Source organism: Equus asinus, chromosome 7 (genome assembly GCF_041296235.1).
Source record: "Equus asinus isolate D_3611 breed Donkey chromosome 7, EquAss-T2T_v2, whole genome shotgun sequence".
Taxonomy (NCBI): Eukaryota; Metazoa; Chordata; class Mammalia; order Perissodactyla; family Equidae; genus Equus; species Equus asinus.
This window is the reverse complement of record NC_091796.1, coordinates 104,762,474-104,785,143: the sequence shown is the minus strand read 5'-3', so window position 1 is coordinate 104,785,143 and position 22,670 is coordinate 104,762,474. Positions and strand designations below refer to the sequence as shown.

The following is a 22,670-nucleotide window of genomic DNA, read 5'->3' as shown; positions in this document are numbered from 1 at the left end:
CACTATAGACAACAAGTTAAAACCAAAAGAAAGGGCACAAAGATGTTTATTCCTGTATGACAAAACAGCAAAAAACTGGAAATAACTAAATATCTACCAACAAGGGATTGGTCAAATAAAGTATAGTATTTACAAAGAGTCATTATAAACACAGACCTTCACTGATTGCAGAGGCATTACCATTACTGAGTAAAAACATATTAGAGGATTATTACAATTTATGAATTATTGTTGAATAAACACCTCCACAAATCAAACAGAGAAGTAAGTTATAGAAAAGTATACACAGTGTATTCTCATTTAGGCAAACCACATATATTTTATACAACATAGCACAGTAGTTACAAGCTTGGTCTTTAGATTCAGAGAGCTCACCATTACTTGACTTTGGGCAAATTACTTCACTGTTCTAAACATCAGTTTCCTTCTGAGTAAAATGGGGTAACACTATTATCTCATAGGGTTTTGGTGAAAGTCAAATGATATGATGCATGTGAAGCTGTTCAACCCAGAGCCACTGTGGAACAGCCTGGTAAACACAGCTGTTCCATTATTATTATGCGTGTGTGTATCTATGTGCATAAAGAGATGTCTGGAAGCATACTAGCCAAAGTGCTATCAACTGCTTATCTCCAGGGGATTGACATCTCTAGTCATTTGCACTTTATTTTTTTGTACTTTTCTCTGTTGCTTAATTTTTATAATGAATGGGTATGATTTTTATAAAAACAATAACACAATTTTATACATACCTTCCCAGCATACAGACAATTGGACAATAAGACGACACTCTCTATTCCAATAGCATTAATGTGATAGGCAATATCTCAAATTAGAGATCCACGGGAAATAGAAAGGCTAAGCTGGGGAGAGTCAGCTCCTCAGCCTGGAACGCTGCGAGGCATGTAACAGACATTTGTTGCATGAATGGAGGAACATATGAATTGAGACGCAATACAGTGCAGCAGTATTGAGTTCTGGAGGCAAACACAGCTGGATTTAAACATCAGCTCTGCAACTTCCTAGCTGTTAACTTGAACAATTTATTTTTAACCCCCCTGACCTCCAGTTTCCTCATCCATACAATGGGACTGTACCAATTCATATGACTATCATATGAATTAAATGAGATAGTAAATATGAAAGCAGTTTGCATTTAGGAGAAGTTCAATAAAAACGAGTTCTTTCCCCCGGTTCCAGGTTTGCCCATGACAAACTGTGTGACGGTGGATGAGCTGTTTCTCTGAGCCTCAGTTTTCTCACCTAGAAAACGAGAATCATGCTCACCTACCTCTTGGGATGATCAGATAATTAGGTAAAAGCTTGTTGTATAGTATAAATAAGAAAACTTAGGGGCCGGCCCTGTGGCCGAGTGGTTAAGTTCCCACGCTCCCCTTCGGCGGTCTGGGGTTTTGCCGGTTCGGATCCGTGGCACAGACCTAGCACTGCTCATCAAGCCATGCTGAGGCAGCATCCCACACAGCAGAACCAGAATGACCTGCAACTAGAATATACAATCATGTACTGGGGGGCTTTGGGAAGAAGAAGAAGAAGGAAAAAAAAAAAAGTTTGGCATCAGATGTTAGCTTAGGGCCAATCTTTAAAAAAAAAAAAAAGAGAAAAGAAAAAAGAAAACTTACTATGATTATTATGGGAATTTTTTGGGGCAGTTTATTTTATAGCCTCTTGGCTCCAATAAACTAAACTTAGGTAGCCTCTAAATTCTGACAAACATGCAGATTTTATTAATTAGTAACAATTTACTGAGCTTTCCCAGAAGAGCCTAGTCCCTGTCTACCTGGAAATAAAGTTTACCTCGATCTGACTGACTCACTGCTTCCCAAGAAACCCTGGTCTGGTTCAGCCCGTTGTTCTGACTGCACAGCACAGGATGAGCGAGGTAGCACATGAGCTGGGTGCCTGTGATCTCCGTTTTGTTCTCCCAATGATAAAGACAGCAACTCCTGCTTCTTCTCACTGTTTAAGAGAAAGTGCTAACTGATCTGAGGTGCCACCAGCTGACACCCTTACATAACTGGCACATCTATGGTCCCACCGTGTAGCATGTTGATAATATCTAACATTTATAGAATCCTTTAAAAGCACCTCTCATGAAAGCATTGCTTTCTTCAGCCAAAGAATCACCTGCCATGGTAGGCCAAGCAGGCATTACTCTCCCTATTTTGCAGAGGGCAAATGATGGATCCAAGAGGTTAAGTGAACTCCATCAAAGTCAAGTTTCACATTCCCAAAAACCATGCTTGATGAGAGAAAGGGAACTGTAAGTAGTATTTTCCTTTGGGAAAGGTGAGGAGAGAGGAAGGTAAAGCTGCACTTTCAACCCTACTTAATCAAGAGGAGGGCCAGAGGCTGACACCAGGGAGGAGAGTTTGGAGTTTGCCTACATCAGGATCACTTCTCCCTAACACAAACAACCAAGAAAAGGAGATATTTATGTTTATGACCCCGCGTGACTTGTTCTGCCCTAATTTTGGATGTTTCACACCCCAAAAAGGTCTGTTCTCCTGAGTCAAAGAGGCACAGAACCAGAGACTACCAAAGCGGAAGGGTTCTTAGACATCACTGAGGTCAATCCCCTCCTTTCACAAACAGAGGGTAACGATGAGGCTGAGAGGAGGTTAGTGATTTACCAGTATCACCAGTGAGCTCAGGCAGAGCCAAGCCTAGACCCTCTCTGCCCTGAATCCAAGCCCAGCGCTCTCTTCACTCGCTTCCTCAAACGACTGACTTCAAATCTATCTCCATTACTCTCATCTCCATTCCCAGTACCCTCCTGGTCCTAATCTCTTCCTCTCCCAGAATCAAAATCCTGCATCCTGGTCAACGGACATTGAGCAAATACCTCGTGCCCAACTGTGGCAGTAAAACACCCCAGTCTCCTGACCTTTACTACATGAAGATGAGCCCACACGCTCACTCACATGCACAGGACAGCCATCGCCCTGCCCTTTCGGCAAGAATAACAATGGACAAAAGAGACTCAATTGTGCCGACTAAACATCCACATTATCCTTTTCTTCTGGCTTCCTAACTTCCTGAAAGCTTGAAGTTCTCAATGAGAAGCCAGATATCTATGTTAGCCATACAAGAAACAGCAAAGGAGTTTACTTAGGCAAACAACTATGTTTACAAGTGATGAAAAAAGTGAACATGCTAACAAAGACGAGGAACATCGAGCACAAACTGAAGGCCTAGAGTGCAGGTTAAACAGGTTTACCTGGAACCCCAGTGCTGTGAAGCTGTGAGCAACATGGTACTGTGACGCCGCAGCCTGGGACCTGCTGGGGCCTGTGCTTTCCAACCAAACAGGCAAGTCACTTGTCCCTCTGTGCCTTAGGCCTCTCCCCATTAAAAGAGAGCAGTAATAGCAACCACTTCTGGGCTTCCTGCAAAGATTCGATGAGCAATGCGTGTTAAGTGGTTAGAACAGTGCCTGACGTGAAAAATACTCCTGAATACAAGCTATTGTTGTTGTTATGACTATTAAGCACATTAATAAAGAAACAGAGTTCAGATCTTCTTACCAAGCTGCACTTTTGAACTCAGAGCTCACATTTTATCGCATTTTCACAAACTATAGAAAGGGATTAAATTATTTCCCAGAGAAAGCTGACTTCAAAAGAGAAAGCATGGGACAAACTAACGTTTAGCCTTACGGAAGTTTTCTTAGCTTTGCTAATATCCTACCACATGCCAGAAGATGTTTTTTCATAGCCAAAGCATTTATTCAATTGCTGTTCTTGTGAGACTTTCACCAATTAGATATCGTTATATAGTCATCACTTACTTTCCTAGGCAAATAACCAACCTCGGTGGAAGGGAGAAGGGGCAAGAAGCAGCGAACCCTCCCACTCGTATTTTCTCGATTCTTTACAATTCTCATACCTCTGCCACCCATCATCAACAATCCAGATGAGACCCACCATGGGAAGTGGACTGTTTCCAAAAGGCTTGGTATGACTGAAGCCATCAGGAAGAGAGGCAAAGCAGAATGAAACAGAAATGAGAGATTTATTCTATGTTGTAGCAAGTTAAAAATGAATGAGTGCAGGGCCAGCCCTGTGGCCCAGTGGTTAAGTCTGGGACGTTCTGCTTCCGTGGGCCCAGTTCAGTTCCCAGGTGCAGACCTACACCACTCATCGGCAGCCATGCTGTAGCGGCAACCCACATACAAAATAGAGGAAGACTGGCACAGATGTTAGCTCAGGGCAAATCTTCCTCAGCAAAGGAAAAAAAAGAATGAGTAGATAGTCAAACGATTTTCAACAAAGGTGCTAAGACAACTCAGTGGGGAAAGGACAGTCTTTTCAATGAATCATGCTGAAATAATTGGAAATCTACATGCAAAAAATGAACTTAGACCCTTACCTCACACCATACACAAGAATGAACTCAAAATGGATCACAGACTAAGTGTAAGAGTTAAAACCATAAACCTTCTAGAAGAAAACATAGGAGAAAAATCTCTCTGATCTTGAGGTAGGCAAAGAATGATCCATAAAAGAAAATATTGGTAAGCTGGAGTTCATCAAAATTAAAAATACATGTGCCTCAAGACACTCTAAGAAAATGAAAGGGCAAGCTACACACTGAGAGAAAATATTGCAAATCACATATCTGATAAATGACTTATAAACAGACTATGCAATGAAATCTCAAAACAACAATGAAAAAAACCACAATATAAATGGAAAATAAGCTAAATATCCAACAATAAGGACTGGTTAAACAACTTAGATACCTCCAGTCAATGACATAGAGTTATTAAAAAATTAAACTCTTGGGGCCAGCCCTGTGGCCAAGTGGTTCAAGTTCCACATCCTCCACTTCAGCAGCCTGGAGTTCGCAGGTTCAGATCCTGGGTGTGGACGTACTCCACTCATCAGCCATGCTGTGGGAGTGTCCCACATACAAAGTAGAGGAAGACTGGCACAGATGTTAGCTCAGGGCTAATCTTCCTTAAGCAAAAAAAGAGGAGTGGCAATGGATGTTAGCTCAGGGCAGATCTTACTCATACACACACACAAAAATTAAAATCTTAAAAACACAAAATAAATTGATGGAAGGAGAGAGAGATGGATATGTGGCTAGAGAAGTAACAAAGCAAATACAGTGAAAAGGTAGTGGGTATATATGTATTTACTGGATAATTCAATTTTTCTGAGTCTGAAAATTTGTACAATAAAATGTTGAAAAAAGTTAAGCTCTAAAATATTTAATGACACAAATATGTCATTAAACATGACGTATCAGTATAGTAAAAAGGTTACAAAGCTGTATGCATAGTACAAATGTGTGACATATACATTTTTTTTAACATGTGGCCATAGGAAAAGAAGGATACAGAGTAGAAAGTTAACAGTGGCTGTCTCTGGATGATATGGTAACGAGTACTTTTCCGCTTATTCTTGCTTATCCACATTCCTTAAATTTTCTACAATGATCAAATAGTTTTATGATTCAAAAAAGAGAAGTGCCTTAACAGCAGTGAAGCAAGAAACAATTTCAGACAAGAATGATTAGAATTTGATCACAAACTCAGTGACAGAAAATACTGCTCTCCAAAAAATCTTTAAAAGTCTTAAATACAACATACATTCAATGAATAATTCTTTTGGCTTGTTACTGGCACTGAACTTTGTGCCAGGTGCAGAAACTTAAAACAATTACGGCTGCACAACTTGAAATGTACATATCAGAAAGAAAGTTGATAAAGCCCTTAATTTTAGAGTTGATAAAGCACTGGTGATACTGTATCTGGAGTCAACGATTTGTAGGAACCACTGATAAACTGGAGTCCGTTGACTATGTTATTCAAGGCTCAAGTGAGCAAAGTGTTTAACCTAGGGCAGAGTAGACTTCGAGGAAATGACTGCCATATGCTAATAACATGGGTGCTGTTATGGATGATGTAAAACTTGAATCAATCAGTAGAAATTTCAGAGAAGCAAATATCAGGTAAGTGTAACAAGAAGGACGAAGAGATAGCTAGGGCTGGTTTAGTAATCCAACTGCTGCCTCATAACCCAAGGAACACCTTACCACTGAAAATATTAAACCAGAAGTTGGGTCAATGCCTGTCATAAATAATAGCTATGATTACATTCATTCGTTCAACAAATATTTACTGAGTGCTTATGATGCAATGATGGAAGTGTTCTATAATCTGTGCTAACATGGCAGTCAACTGCTACATGTGGCTGTTGATAATCTGAAATGTGGCATTACAATCAGGAGGAATATCATATGAAAAAAACGCATGCGGGGAAGTTTCTTATAATACGGAGAACAGAGGAAATCAATATGGAGAGGCAGAGAGAGGCCAGTTCACGAATAACTTTACATACTATGCTAGGGAGTCATGACTTTATCCAGAAAGACATAGAAATATCCTGAAGAAACTAAGGAAGGGACTACTAACTCAGATTTGATTATTAACAATTTAACAAAGTGCAGAAGAGACATTTTAAGAGGTAGAGAACAAAAGTGTAATGTAATTATGGCATTTTAATAATGATGAAGACCTGACTTAGATCAGTATCATGGCTCTGGAGAGAAGGGGACAAAGAGATTTTAAGCAGGAAGAAATGATAATGACATGTCCACCTGGATGTGACGAGAGGGAACTGAATGACTCCATCAAGCTTCCAAGTTTCTATTTTGGATCACAGAGGGCACCACACTGAGAATGAGGATTCTGGAAGGAGACAAGTCTGGGAAGGAAAGCAGTGAGTTCAGTTGTTTTTTTTTAAAAAACATACTTACTGAGAAGCTGATTTTTATTTAATAAAATTCACCCATTTAAACTATACGTCAATTTTTTTTAGTATATACACAATATGCTATGCCCAACACTGCAATCTAATTTTAGAATGTTCTCATGATCCACAAAAGAAGCCTTAGACCCATTAGCAGCCACTCCTCATTCCCACTACTAATCTACTTTCTGTCTCTACAGATTTGCCCTTTCTGAACACTCCATATGAATGGAATCATATATGTGGTCTTTAGTAACTGGTTTCATACACTTAGCATCACGTTTTCCAGGCTCATCCACATTGTATCAGTATCGGTACTTCATTCCTTTTCATTGCTGAATAATATTCCACTGTATGGACACACTGCATTTTGTTGATCCATTCATCAGTGCATAGACATCTGGGTTGTTTCCACTGTTTGGCTATTATGAATAATGCTCCTATGAACATTTGTGCATAAATTTTGTATGGATGTATGTTTTAATTTCTCTCGAGTATATGCCTGGGAGTGGAAATGCTGAGACACAGGGAAACTCTATGTTTAACATTTTGAAGAACTGCCAAACTGTTTTCCAAAGTGACTGCACTCTTTTACTTTCTCCCCAGCAATGTAAGAGGGCTCCAATATGAGATTTATCCACATAGCCACTTACCCAATGTGTAAAGGTATCCACATCCTCACTAGCATTAGTTATTATCCGTCTTTTTTATTCTAGCCATCCTAATGTGTGAAGTGGTATCTCATTGTGGTTTTGGTTGGCATTTCCTCATGTCTAATGATGCTAAGCACCTTTCCATGTGCTTATTGGCCATTTGTATATCTTCTATGGTGAAGCGTCCATTTAGATATTAGCCCATTTTTAAACTTGGTTACTTGTCTTTCCATTATTGAGTTCTAACTCTTTACATATTCTAGATATGTCCCTTATCAGATATATGATGTGCAAATATTTTCCTCCCTTCTGTGGGTTGTCTTGTCACTTTCCTAATAGCATGGTTTGTAGCACCTAAGTTTTCAATTTTGATGAAATCCAATTTACCTACTTTTTTTCTTTTATCATGTGTGTTTTGGTGTCATTTCTAAGAAACTACTGCCTAACCCAAAGCCATTAAGCTTTACTCTTATATTTTCCCCTATAAGATTTTTAAAGTTTTAGTTCTTACACTTAAGCTCATAATCGATTTTGAGTTAACTCTTGTATATGGTGTGAGGCAGGGGTTCAACCTTGTTCTTTTGTTTGTGGACATTCAGTTGTCCCAGCATTTGTTGCAAAGGCTATTTTTCCTCCATTGAATTGTCTTGGCATCCTGGTCAAAAATCAATTGCTCATAAATGTAGCAGTAGTGAGCCCCGTTTTAGACATGTTGAACTTGAGGTACCTGTGCTCTATCTCCTTGGGACTAAGCTACATGTACAGAGAACCACATCTTCTACTCATAGCCCAGGAACAGCACAGCAAAGTCAATAAATATTTGGTGAATGATTATCCATCTGTGAGATTCACAATCACGCTGCCTCCTCATCCACAGAATTGGACACTCTGAAGCATGGCACTCTTTGCTCTTGTGAAGGGACCAGCTGGCTCTCTTTCTAGTGCTGCTCTTCTATTTGGGACTCTTTCTTTAGCTGATTCAGTCTGTTGCTTACAGTTCTATTTTGCATAGTGACACAAATCAAGGAGAGCATTTTCCTTCTTCTCAGGAAAAGAAGTGTTTATAAACAGTACCCTAAAGCTGCTCCGTTAGAAATCTCAGCTGGCACAAGGAAGCAGTACCAGTGAATACATTTGATTTTGACCTGTCTACGGGCACATAGGCTCAGAGGTATGGTATGTTTCTATTGTGCATAAAGGATTTTATTTGTGTGCCGGGCACAACATCCTTCTGTGTTCAAGCCAAAGTTAAAGTATTTAAATGTTTAAATTGCTAATGGGACTTCAGCAGGTCAGTGAAAGGAAGGCCTCAAAAAGGACACTTATTAGAGCTAAATCATAAGTAACTGGAAGAACTGAGGACATATAACTAAGATAAGGCAAGATTTTCTGAAGACCATTGTCTTCAAGCAACTGAAAAGCCAATTTGGAAGAAAGAATAAACCAGTTCAAAGAACTACAAAAGGGAAGAACCAGAACAGAAGATAATATCACGTAGCCTAGGCAAAATTCTGCCAGTTCCCCTAGGCCCACTGCAAATGCAAAAATAATAATAAAAATCAATCAATCAATAAAAATTGCATTCCTCATACCTCTTTTCTGGCACTTTCTGCCACATGCTCCCCTTCTTGGCTCTATATTCCTTAAGGCCCGACTCTCACTTGTGTCTGTAGCCCTATCCCTAACCCCACTGTCTTGCATATGGTAGGTCACAATATACATCTTTCAAGTAAAAATTTAAGCAGATATGATACATGAGAAGAGATAAATAAGGAGAAGTTACGTATGTATAATACAGAGAAGCCTATACTTTAAAAAAATTATATTTACTATAGTAAATTTAAAATATTTTTAAAGTACTCACATTTACACAAATCATGTTTACATTAATTGACACCACCTTTATGGTATAAACAAGATCCACATGTGTTTAGATGGCCTAAACCAATCACAATGTATACCCCTGTCAACGATAAAAAGCTTAAGGTCAAAGTGTTGACCTCCAGGGGGGTCTTCTAGCTCTAAGTTCTAAAAGCCTGTGACCATCAGTCCAATTTCTCTCCCGTCCCATCCTCAAAGCTACCTAGTATGGGATTAAGCAAAGATGTTTGCAAGCATGCAAATACAGCCGAGGACAAGTGGCAGACACCTGTCCACCACAGACAAACAATAAACCCTCTTGTCTGGAGCCTGAGTTAGCCTCTGAGCTGGGACAGCCATGATGAACAAGGAAAGGTGCACACGATTTATTTCCTTGAACAGACTAATCATAGTTCTTTCAAAATCCAAGTCTGATGATTTCATTATGTTTGTTCTATTGTCTATGTTTTCTCTTGGCTTTTGGTTAAGTCTTATCTTCTCATACATGTGATAATTTCTGATTGAGTGCCATTCACTGTATCTGAAAACTATAGATAATTCAGAGAGGATTTACTTTTGCTTCGGACAGGCAGGTGGGTCAGGGGTACAAACGACCCCAGGTTACCTTAATATAATCAGATATTGAGAAGAGTAAAGCAGTACTTCAGTTCCTGAGAGGACCAGTCTATTTCTGTTTCACCCCTCTCCCTAAGCAGAGCCTTTAAGAAAAACCTGAGTTATTTGTTAGGGCTCCTCCTCCTTGTCATGCTCTGAGAACCAATTTTTATCTTCCGAGTCCCATGAATCTGCCTAGAGCTCTAATTATCTTCTCCGTTGACAATTTCAGCAATGACAACTACTTCAAGGGAAGAAACAGTGCCAAATGTGAGGCTTGCTTGTCCATCCTCTCCCAAATCGTGGCTCTGCAAATCCCTTCTGCCACCTAGCTCTGCTATGCCCTCAAATTGATTTGCGTTTTTAACTTTCACCTTCTCTTCTTCTTAGCAGGACTGGTCCAAACAACCTGACAAAGCACTGCCAGAAGCAGAACCCCCAAATCCAACACAACTCACCACGACTTTTGTTTAAACTGAGACAGAGGGGAACTTTCTAACATAAATCACTCATAATTTCATTTAAGTTTTTTCTAGTTGATCTCCACAACTTTTGCAGTTTTGAAATGTGAGTCTTTCCCAGGGGACTACCCAAATTAAGACTGGATGAAGCAGTTTAGGGTGTGGGAAAACAGATTTGGAATTACTGCTCACTAACAGAAAACCATAAAACCCTAATTAAAATAAAGGATTAATCAAAAGTAATGTCATTATCCATTCTAATCTAAACTCTAACAGGCTTCACTGCTGGAATTGGGGGTGTAGAGCTCCCTTCATAAAACAAGTCGGCTGTAAACGCCTAGGCTCGGCGCCGGCGCCCAGCAAATACACAGGAATGGTGGTTCCCTGTGCCCTTGCCTCCCTCTCCTCTGTCCTTCTCCACTCCCCACCTAGAAGTGGGCTGACACTGAACACAGGCTGAAATTTCATCCAGTCCAATCTCATTACTACAAAGTCTAAGGCTCATGCCCAAGTGTTTCCTGTACTGAGTAGAAGGAGCTGGGATGAAGGTCATAAAAATGGACAACACGTGAGTCAAGACAGCAAATGCTCCTGCCTACTTTTGCCTATACTACAGAGGAAAATATAGATGGAGGAGAGTGGGAAAAAAAGACAAGAACTAGGAGACAAGAACCCTGAGCTTCATGTTCCTATTACTCCACTCCCTGTGAGCCCTAGGCAGGTGACCTATGGAGTCTGTCTGTTTTCTCATCTGAGGAATGAGGGACTCATGCATCCTTCGGCCAACATTTATTCAGCACTTCCTGCATTCAGAGACACTGCTGGGGGTGGGACTACAGTGCCCAATAACCCAGCCCTGCTCCAGTCCTCAGGACCAGGCCGGCAGTTCTCAACTCTGGCTGCACACTTAACCTCAAGACTTAAAACAACACACCAACAACAGAACACCTTCCTCCAGACTACAGGGATTTCTGAGGTAGGGCCCTGGCACCGGGAGGAGGGCGGAGAAGAGGGCCTTTTCAAGTGATTCTGACACCCAGTGAGGGTTAACAACCTCTGGACCTAGAGAATGTCTAAGTTTATGAATCTAACTTTCTAGGGTTTTATAAATGAGTATTTTTTACCAGTCAAAAGCTCCAAAGTAAACTGTGGTTTCATCATAATTTGGAGGGAGGGTGACTGGGGGTAGCGGGTGCTTCAACTGTGCTAACAATCCCATCCTCAAGTCATATGGCCTGTGAGTGACCTGTGGCCTCACTCAGGCCTCCTTGGATTCACATTCAAAAGCCATATGTGTCATGTCATAAATGAGAATTGTCCCCAAGGGGCGTACAGATGCCTAAATCATGCCATTCTGGATTCAGTCCTTTGGGTTAAAGCACTATTTCCCAAACTTTGGTCATTCATGGTTTTTGCCATGTCTGTTTAACATGAGTGCTCTTCTTCTTTAAAATCAACTCTCTAGAGCAATAACAAAGTATTAGCCCTACTAAATATTAAAACATATTACAGAGCCGCTTTAACTGAAAGTGAGGTATTGGCATATGAATAAATACAGACCAATGGAACATAATAGAAAATCAAGAAATAGGTCAAATTAATTAAATATGATGAAAGAAGACATCTCAAAACACCAGGAGAAAATGGAGTTTTTAATAAGCAGTATTTGGATAACTGAAAAACTATATGGAAGAGGATAAGATTGGCTCCAGTCCTCAAACCATAGATTTCATTCCAAATGGATCAGAGATTTAAAGGTTTGAACAAGTAAAAAGAAAAAAAAAAAGAAACTACACAAGTACGAGAAAAACCATAAGTGAATTCAAGCTGAGAGCACAGAAGACTTTCCAGCTATGACTGAAAATCAAGAAGCAATGAGTGAAAAGACTGAAAAAAAAGAAATCTATTTACTTTCTATCTAGTAACAATATCCACAAAATCACGTGCTCGGAGCACCTCTTCTGCAACATTTCAGCTCCGCCAGCCTTCTCTGTTTCTTACTCCAGCCACCCCGGAGGCAACCAGTTTTGCTCAGGCTCTGACCTGCTTCCTGCCCCCTGCTCCAGGGTGCTCTGCTGCTGCCCCAGGGGGTGCCCGGAGCATCCCCTCTTACCCACGCCTGAACAACTCTAGGTGCAGGGGCGATTCCTGGCGAGGCGATCCTTTGTCAAGTGAAGACAGCAGCTAAGGGTATATGCTTCTCTCCTTCTCCCCCCAAATGTCAGTCCTGTGCCACGGAGCAGCCAGTTAGCTGGCTTATAGCAGGAGCATAACCAACATGAATGTTTGCACTGGCTCCCCCTCCTTGCTCCTCACTCCCCCCCTCACTCCTGCTCCCAGAGGTAACACTGCCCTCCAAAACTCCTCTTGCATGAGCCTTTGTCTAAGGTACAGCTTTCTGGGGAAACCAGTTAAAATACCATGGATTCGATCCACTAATTTTTTTTTAATATACATAAAAATAAATGCTTAATTATTACAATTTTAAAAGCATTCATCAGGAGGGGCATAACTCCTTACTCCGTAAGTGTGGGCTGTGCAGAGTGACTTTCTTGAAAAGAGGGCAGTATGAAAAGGGGAACTAAAGAGTAACTTTACAATAATGAAACCTGACAAACACTACTTCAGCCAGGTGATCAAGGTCAACACCAACAGTCATAAATCATGAATATAACAAATGTGCCACGTAAGATAACTCAAAGCACTGTCACCCCAGTAATGCATGAATTCCCTAAGCACATAATGAAATAGCTTTCATCTTGGATGCCAGCTCCAGCTGCTGGGGGTGGGGCTTGGAATGTTGTACTTGGAAGGACCCATGCCAAGCCGGAATGACCGCCATAATTTACCACGCATTTTAGGTATAGGTGGCAGTGTCAATATTTATTAAGCATTTACCAAGGGCCAGGCACAGCAGTAGGCTCTAGGGATCCAACAGAGATCAAAACAGGCATAATCCTTTACGAAGTACAGGAGGAAAAATGTAAGTAATTACAAATAAAAGAGTTACAGAAGAGGAAACAGGGGATACCATGGAGGCAAATAACAGAGTAGGGGTCAAGGAATGCCTCTCTGAGGAAGTGACATTTAAATTAAGATTCAAAGGCTAAGAAGTTAGCAAAGTGAAGAGGCAAAGGAAGTAGTTTTGGTCAACTCCTGAATTAGCCTATCAGATCTTTTCTTACTTAAGGATGCTCTGAGAGAGAAGGGAGAAGAGAAGATCAGAGCAATAGACACAGCTCCACAAAGACAGCCCACAGTGGAGAGCAGGACCCAGATAAGGTTTAAGGTTGCTGGCAGGTTTTAAGGAAGGGGCCCACAGCAAATACATCACAAGGGGGAAAGCACTGGAGAAGGTAGGCAAGAGGCTTCCAAAACCAAGCTGTGTAAGGCAAGTTGTCCACTGTCACTAAGATACTCAGAAAACACGTCTTCAGTGCTCTACACAGGCATGTCTCTGTTGTACTACACAACGAGAGGCACGTGTCGGTGCGCGTTGCCCTTTCTGCTATGGCTTCCATGAATTTCACAGCTAAATGTGTTCAACTGCAGTAAATATTTCTTAATTTTAATTTTCTGGTATAATTACCTCCTCTACCTCCAAAAAACATACCTCCTATTTGGTCTATATTTCAAAAGTTCCATTTTCTGTCTTTTATAGAGAATGTCTCTGAATCTTTTTCACAAGTTGAAGCATCAATAGCAACTGTTGTTTCTAAACCAAAAAATTATCACATATAGTAGATAAGTTATATAGTGATCTGACAAAAGGGCTGAATATTTGAAAACAAATTGTCCCAGACTTTCCAGGGTTTATCTTCCTCTTAGATGTAACAAATTGGGGTGGGGGAGGTAAATAACCCTTGGTGAACACCATACGCTAAGAACTTTTTATGTATTCTCATTTGATCCTCACAGAATCCTGAGAAGGAAGTAGGACTGTCCTCATTTATATCTGAGAAAAATGGAGGCTCATGAAGGTTAAGTAGTTCGCTGCAAGTCCGTCAGCTGTTAAAGAGTGGCTCTGAGGCCGAAGCCAGGTCGGCCTAGCTCTAAAATCCAGGCTGCTCAGAATACAGGGGCAAAATGGGCCCGATTCACAATTTAAAAAAAAGTCCATTCACATACCTACGGTAACTCTAAACTGAGGAGGAGAAGATGTCTTTCACACGGCCTTAAAGACAAAGACTGAGCCCGCCTTCCTACACCCTTCCAAGAGAGGGATTGGGGCCAGGGCTCCCCCAACTGGTGTACAGATGGAACCACACCACTTACTTCTGATTCCTTTCCTAGCCCTTTGCTTTTGGGAGAGAACCTCCAAGTTGAGACCAAGATTAAACTTCCTTTCATTAACTTTATCTGTTTGTTTAAAATTAACATTCTGATAATATGTACTGATAGTCTTTAAATGTTTATACCCTTTCGTAGCAGTAATAACACTGTTTTGCTAATTTATCTTAAGGAAATAATCAGAGATGCACCCTGAGATTTATGTGCACAGACATCGTGTTATTTACAATGATGAAATACTAGAAACAAGCTAACTGTTCCAAAATTGGGGTACCGGTAAATAACTTATGACATACCATCTGATAGACTATTATTCAGTTATTTAAAACATTTTCAATGAATATTTAACAAAGGAGAAATGTATATATGGTAAACATAAAATGTCCAGTACAAATATACAGTATAATATCAATTTTGTGAAAATGTTACACTTACATATGAAAAAGATAAAGAAATGACACCCCACATTTAATGTGGTTATCCCTCAACTGCAAGATCAATGCTTATTCTTATTGTCTTCTTTATACTTTTCTATGTTTTTAAATTCTCCATATTAAATACATATATTTAAATCAGAAAACAGAATTTCTAAAAAGTAAGAGAAAATTGCCACTAGAAATTATTTCTATGGGGCTCTTCTGCTTCCAGGTTAGGAAAGAGAAAACTCTACCTACAGCTGTTAGCTGAGGGGACCACTGCCCTTTCCAGGCACTCTGATGTCGCTGGAGGCGCTCTTTTCCAAGCTATCATCACATTACGCAGCACTGAGGACACAGCCATTTAACAACTCGGAGTCATCAAGCTGATACTCTATTCTAAGTTCAAACTCGGGGAGTGTAGAGATTTCCTTTAAAGGGAAAAAATCTCTATGTGAAACAATGCTGATTTAATTTATTTTCACGCAGCTTATTTATGTACAATTACAAAACTAAGTTTAAATTTCTTACGCTTATATAACTAGATACAAACAAAACTACCAAACCAGCAAAATTCAAAACGACATTACTTTAATAAAAAGATGATGTCGCTCATATTAAAAATCATCATCCACAAGGTAAATATAAATATGGTAATGGCACTGGCCTAAAACCAGGCAGATGGAACAGCAGAAGAGAGCCTAGAAAGATAGACACACAGAAGCCCTACAGCTGTCTCCCTAGCATGACTTCTAAAGACAACTGGAGAAATGCTCCCTTGTCCCCATTCCATAGCACTAAGTTCAGATAAGTACTTGGACCCAAATGTGTTACCTAGTGCAGGGTAACGGTGACAAACAAGGACTGTGTTTGTGTCTGTGTATCTTATACTGTACCCTATAATCACACTGCATTCTGTATCACTCCAAGACCGATAAAGTGCCCTTGGCCCAGACGAGGTGGTTCCTTGGCACATAACCAGACTGCAAGATGCTAGACTGGCCATGCCTTACACATATAAGGCTGGCCCTGGTGGGGGAAGGCAAGCTTTCTGAGGATTGGAGCTGATCCACATTCAGAAGTGATTAGCTGCAATCATGCACCCCTGGAGAGGATTTTGGGATCCAGATATTTGTACTGCCATCCAACTTAGAAAACATTCCTGATATCTCTGCCATATAGCTACTGATATAGTCAAGTATCTGATCAGCAATTTTGAAGAAAAATGTAATTTTGATCTTCACCTCCTATTCCAGACAATTTGAAGGATGAACTGTTAACAAATTTTATATATAAAACAGAAAAACAACTTAATTCTTACCAAACTTCTGGAAGAATGCTATTTTAAATATAAGAAATGATGTAAAAGTCACATAGAAAATGACTTAATGACATAAAAATCTTAAACTTCTATACATCAAATCTTTAAAAGATAAAAGGAAGATAGGGAAATTCACATAAGAGAACATCCCCAACAGATAAATGACTAAAATATATAAACAGAAATATATAGTATATTGTGTATATGGGTGTTTTCTTTTGTTTGCTTGTTTGAAGTAGAAAAAAGGATGCAGCAAGGGATCTAGTAGATTTCCGGAAATCTTTTAGGGATGAGAGCTATTTGCGGGAGGGAAAGGTCTGGTCCCCTGCACCTCCTCACCTACCTCATCCACTGTCAGGCAACAGTATGCCCTCAAAAAATGATTTCTGAATGAAGACAGGAAAATATAGAAGGTCTGTTAGGAAAGGGGTAATAATTCAGGCAGTGGTCTAGAGAATACAGAAAAACTCAGACACAGCCTTAGTTATCCAAGTAATTTGATTCAACAGGGCTTTTCTGCTAAAATATGTGGACATGGGCCTCAGATCTTCAGTTTATTTGTTGGAATGCATTGCCAGCCTTATGTCCCTCCGAGACACTCCTTAAAGGGGACAGCTGGAGACTACATTTCAGACCTTTATCAATAGGTCACTTCTATGTGCTCCCACGAGATTACCTAGGAAGAAAAATGATGCATTATTTTTCGTTTAAAAAATTCACGAATGAACAAAACAGAAAGTGTTTTTCATGGATGAACCAAATTGCTTATAAATATCCAAATCGAATGAGTTGATGACAGAGGTAATGAATAGATCCCCTTGACTCATTTAGGTCCATCTGCAAAAGCCAAGCACTGGAAGTACATGCAAACATGCACATAGAAATGTTTAACTACAAACAGTCTGCGACAGAGAACCTTGTTAAATGGTCAGCAGCGTTTTAAAAAACCTTTGTAAAAAACAAATGACTTATAGAAAAAAATAACTGAATGATTCATTTTGGAAAAATCATCTAAGAACTTTCATTTGTACATTCATGTCTTTTTATCTGATCCAAAAGAATGGGATCTGAGACTGCTATTATGCTTTTATTGATCAAAAAATTCAATGTTCTATTCAAGAGGACCAGATAGAGAATAATTTTTAACAAAGATATCAAGAGAAAGAAATGAATATGGAAAGAAGAGAGGAAAGCACCTGCTTCACAATAACGCTCTGAACTAAACTGTCACTTTTTCAATTAGTTATATATTAAGAGGAAATAAAGATTTATTCTGAAAATTATCTTGATTCTAAGAGCATTTCACAAACTGAGACAATCTAACATAGTTATGACATAACACAAGAAAACAGGTGTTATTATTCTCCACCACTTCTGTAACCTGGCAGCTTAAATCTCCTCCAGAATTGAATATGGACTCAAACTGCCCCTAACATGCATACATCAGGGATTTTTGCTTCCAGTAACCATGGACTAAGTAAACCAGAACAATCTTCCAGCTGAAGAGAACTAGAAAAGCAGGGAAAAGACCTAATAAACATCTGCTTGGAGGCTTGGGGGAGGAAGGCATGTGAGAGGCTGAGGACGGTAAGCTCAGTATTTGGGGCTACTCTCCCCTGGGCGTGTTTGCCAGTTCCAAAGGGCATGCTGAAAGCTTGTGCTGGGTTGGGGAGAGGTGGGGCTGGTGAAGAGCTGAACACGAGGAACAGAGCGGAACAGAACAGGCTGGCTCTCACAGGACTGCAGCTCCTCTTAGAAACGTCTCAATGCCCGAGACTCCACTGAAGTGACTCCAGATTGTAAGTGCCCCATTTGCCTGACTAAACAAATGTGAATTATCTCTGGAAGAGAAAAACAACATCTCAGGCCTCAAATCATTTCTACAAACAACTTTGCAAATATGAGGTCCAGCACACATACACACAAAACAAGTAGGCATTTAAGGAGACAATAGGAATGAAAACCAAGAGAAACAGACATTGGAAATGATTCATGAATATTGTCATAATCAGACAAACTTTAAGATAATTATAATACTATATTCAAGGAAATAAAAGACAAGATTAATAATTTTGGCAGATAACTGGAAACTATAAAAAAGACAACCAAATGGAAATTAAAGAAATCAAAAAAATATATAATAACTGAAATTAAAAACTCAATAGGTGTAACAGCAAATTATTTATAGCAGAAGAGAACAAGATAAGTGAGGAGATATCCAAAATGAAGCACAGAGAGACAAACAGAAAACACAGAAGAAAAGTTAAGAGACACAGGATATAACAAAATGATCTAATATGTATAATTTAGTCCCAGAAAGAAAGGTGAGAGAGAATGGGCCAGAAGCAATATTTGAAGTACAAACGGCTGATGACTTGCAAAACTAATGAAAGACATGAAGCCACAGATTCAAGACGCCCTAAGCATCCCAATTACAGGCATACATCCTTTTACTGCACTTGCTTTACTGCGCTTCCCAAATAATTGCGTTTTCTACAAGACTCTCCACCAACAAAAAGACTATGACTCACTGAAGGCTGAGGTGATGGTTATCATTTTTTAGCAATAAAGTATTTTTTAACTAAGGTATGTACATTTTTTTTAGACATAACACTATTGCATACTTAATAGACTACAGTATAGTGTAACTATAACTTTTATATGTACTGGGAAACCAAAAAATTCATGTGACTCGTATTGGGATATTCGCTTTTTGTGGTGGTCTGGAATCAAATCTGCAGAATCTCTGAGGTATGCCTGTATAAGCAAAAGAAAAGACAAAAAAAACCTAGAGACAGCATAGAAAAACTGCTGAAAACCAAAGACAAAGAGAACACCTTAAAAGCAGTCAGAGAAAAAGACTACAGCCATGCGTTGCTTGATGACTGGAAGAAGTTGTAAGAAATGCATCATCAGGTGATTTCGTCACCGTCCAAGTATCACCCACTGTACTTACACAAACCTAGATGGTAGAGGCTATTACACACCAAGGCTAGACGGCACTAGCCTTATGGGGCCACCGTCGTATAGTCAGTCCATCGTTGACCAAAGCATCATCAGTGGAGCATGATCGTACTTTCAAAGGAACAACAGACTGACAAGCGACTTCTCAACAGAAACAATCCAAGTTAGAGATAATAAGACATCTTTAAAGTGCTAAAAGAAAACAATGGCAAACCAAGAATTCTGTAACTAGCAAAAAGACCCTTCAAAAATGGAGAAAAATGTTCTAAAATTGGGTTGTGGTAATGGTTGTGTAACTCTGTGAAAATACTAAAAACCATTGACCTGTACATTTTAAATGGGTAAACTTTGTGATATGTGAATTATATCTCCATAAAGTTGTTTTTAAAAACTGAAGGCTCAATAATGACATTTGCAAACAAACACTGTTAAGAATTTGTCACCAGCTAACCTGGACCAATGGAATACTAAAGGGTGTTCTTCAGGTGGAAAAACATGACCCTAAACAGAAAACTGGAAGATGACAAAGGTGGCACTGCAGAGCCTTGGGGAAAAGACCTTTTTGATAAACAGTGCTGAATAAATGGTCCTGGTAAAAATGAAATTTGACCCCTTTTTCACAAGTTATACAAAAATCAATTCCAAATGGACTATAGAGCTTAATTTGAAAGGCAAAGCAGTAAGACTTCTAGACCTTATAGGAAACTATCTTCTTGACTTTGGAAGAGAAGTCCTACAAATTAGGAAGAGAAAGACAGGTAAATCCCAAAGGAAAACTGGGCAAGACATCTGCACAGGCACTTCATCAAAGAGGATCTCAAAAAAACATGAAAAGATGTTCAACCTCAATAGTCAACAAGAAACTGCAATTTAAAAACACGATGGGACACCATTTTACGGTCACCAGAATGGCTAAAATTGAAGACTGACAAGACCAAGTGTTGACAAGGATGTGGAGCACAAGAACTCTCATACACTTGCTGGGAGGAGTGTACATTGGTACAAACACTTCGGAAACTTGGCATTATCGACTAAGGCTGAAGATATGCATGTCTTTTGACCTAGAAATGCCACTGCTCGGTATCTTCCCAACAGAAAGGAATGCACCAGGAGACATAAGAATACTCATAACAGCGTTATTATTAATAGCCAAAAGCCAGAAACAACTCAAACGTCTACGGGACCGTGGACTGGATAAACCGTGGATATTCATACTACAGACCAATAAAAATGAACAGTTAGAACAGACCGGATGACCCTCAAAGCCGCTTGAGTGAAAGATGCCAGACACAAAAGAATATATATCGTATTATTTCATTTATGTAAACTTCCATAAACGGGCAAAATGAAACTACAGACCCTGAAGTTTTTATGGGATATGTGTTTAGAAGGTTAAATTACAGAAAAAAAAAGGCACGGAAACGATTATTCCCCCAAAAATCAGGATGGGGCTACCTCGGGCGAAGGAACTCCGGGCTCCTGGGCGCTGGCAGTGTTTTATTTCCTGACCGGAGGATCAGCAGATACCTCCCGCCCCGGGGTGGGCGATAAATCAATGCGCAGTGACTTGGGGTCTTGCACTCCACGGGCGTGCAAGAAGAAAAGAAAAGGGGCCGGGAAGGGGAGCGGCTCCGGGTGGAAGGAAACTCCCGCCGCGCGGAAGGCGAAAGCGGGCTCCGAGCCCCGGCCGACGGGGAGCCCGGGAGGGAGGGCGAGGGGCTTCGCGCCGGACCCCCCGCGGCTGGAAGGCACCGAGCGCCGCCCCCGCAGCTTGGGCCACCGCGCGGCCGGACGCCGCCACTGATGCCCCCGGGGGTCGGCCTCCCCCGCCGCAGACCCCCGCCCCCGCCGAGCGCCTCCCGCCGGGGTCAAAGGCCGGCCCGCGCGCGGCTCCGGAACGCCGCCCACCCGGCCGCGGCCCTCCCGGCGCCCCCGAGCCCCCCGACGCCGTCCCGCGCGGCGCCCGCCGACTCACCTCATTGTCGCTGCCGGGGCGGGCGCGCGGGGCCGGGGGCGCGGCGCGGGCGTTAGCGGGGGAGCCGGCCCCGCGCGCGGCGGCTCCGCGTCTCGCTGGGCTGCGGCGGGCGGCGCGGGCTCATCTTCTCGGGGCGGGCGTCGGGGCCGCTAGCTGCGGGGACGGCCGGCGGCGGCGGCGGCGCCTGACAGCTGGGCCCCGGCCCCTGCCATCTTGGCGGGCGCGTGCCCGGGACGGCGTGTGCGCGCGCCGCCGGAGGGCGGGGAGGGGGCGAGCGCCGCCGGGGCCCGGCCCGCCGTGGGTGGGGGGAGCGCGCGCCCTCCCGAGACTGGGGGCGGCGGCCCCCGGGCGGGCGCGGGCGGCTCCGGGTCCGCCGAGGGCGGGACCGGAGGGTGCGCGCAGGGGAGCTCAGCCCGCGGGCCGAGACTGAGGCGGTGCGTCCTCCGCCCGCTGAGGGGAGTGGGCGCGCGCGCGTCCCTCCGCCCGCGGCGGCTGAGGGGAGAGCGCGCGCGGCGGTCCGAGCCAGACACAAAAGGCGCGGGGCCCCACAGCCCGCGCCTCCGGGAGAGGGGCGCCGGCGGCTGCGGGGGCGGGGCGGGCCGCGAGGGGCGGGGCTTCGGAGGACGGGCGAGCGGTGAGGGGTGGGGCCGTGGGTGGGGCGGGGTCTAAAGCGGCGGGGCGTCGGGTCGGCACGTGGAGCGCTGCGCCCCCTGCCCGCTCGGGTCGCCCCACGCACTCACAAAGGCTGCTTAGTGCGCCGGCGTCTTTGTGCAGTGGCCCGAAGATCCCCATTTCCCCGCCCTGCCGTGTGCCCCGCCTGCTCGGACGCAGCGGGCCACCGGATCCGAGGGGCGTCAGGGTCACCAACGGCTGACCCTTCTTTTTGTAAATAAAGAGCCAAGGCTGGGATCTGGAGTCGCAGCTTTTTGATAGTACCTGAAGGTCCTTCCCCAGCCCAACAAGGGCCGCCTCTGGCGCCCCAAAACCGCATCTTGTGAAAAATCACAGTGACAACACTAGGTCGTCCAGCTATCTCTGCTTGTTAAACCCCCATCCTTCCTAAAGCAGACACACAGTTCATTGTGTTTTCTCAGTGTCACCGCTAATGCTCCTTTTCACTCTATCACAGCAACGTTGAAATCACATCTACCTCGTAAACAATTGGGTCTGAACAAGAGCGTATCAAGCGTTTGGCGGTGTCTGGCGTAGAGCAGGAGGGCAGTGGAGGGTGGCTGTTTTACTCCTGGCCCCGACTGAGAAGAGGCTTTGTGAGTTACGTGGTTTTGCCCAAAATACAGGAAGTGGTGGAGCCAGTTCTCATGCCAGGGGTTTTCTG

At 42.3% G+C, this 22,670-nt stretch overlaps 1 protein-coding gene across 2 annotated transcripts in view; it reads right to left on the bottom strand.

Annotated features, from left to right (window-relative positions):
• Positions 1-21,564, bottom strand: part of EVL (Enah/Vasp-like) — a 160,334-nt gene extending 138,770 nt beyond the window's left edge. Inside the window, exon 1 of one of the 2 annotated variants that reach the window (XM_044774313.2) lies at positions 21,335-21,564. In XM_044774313.2, coding sequence (XP_044630248.1) covers positions 21,335-21,339 — 5 coding nt within the window. In that variant the 5' untranslated portion in view covers positions 21,340-21,564. The remainder of the gene's footprint in view (positions 1-21,334) is intronic. The other variant, XM_070514314.1, reaches the window with a different exon arrangement.
• Between the last annotated feature and the right edge of the window lie 1,106 nt (positions 21,565-22,670).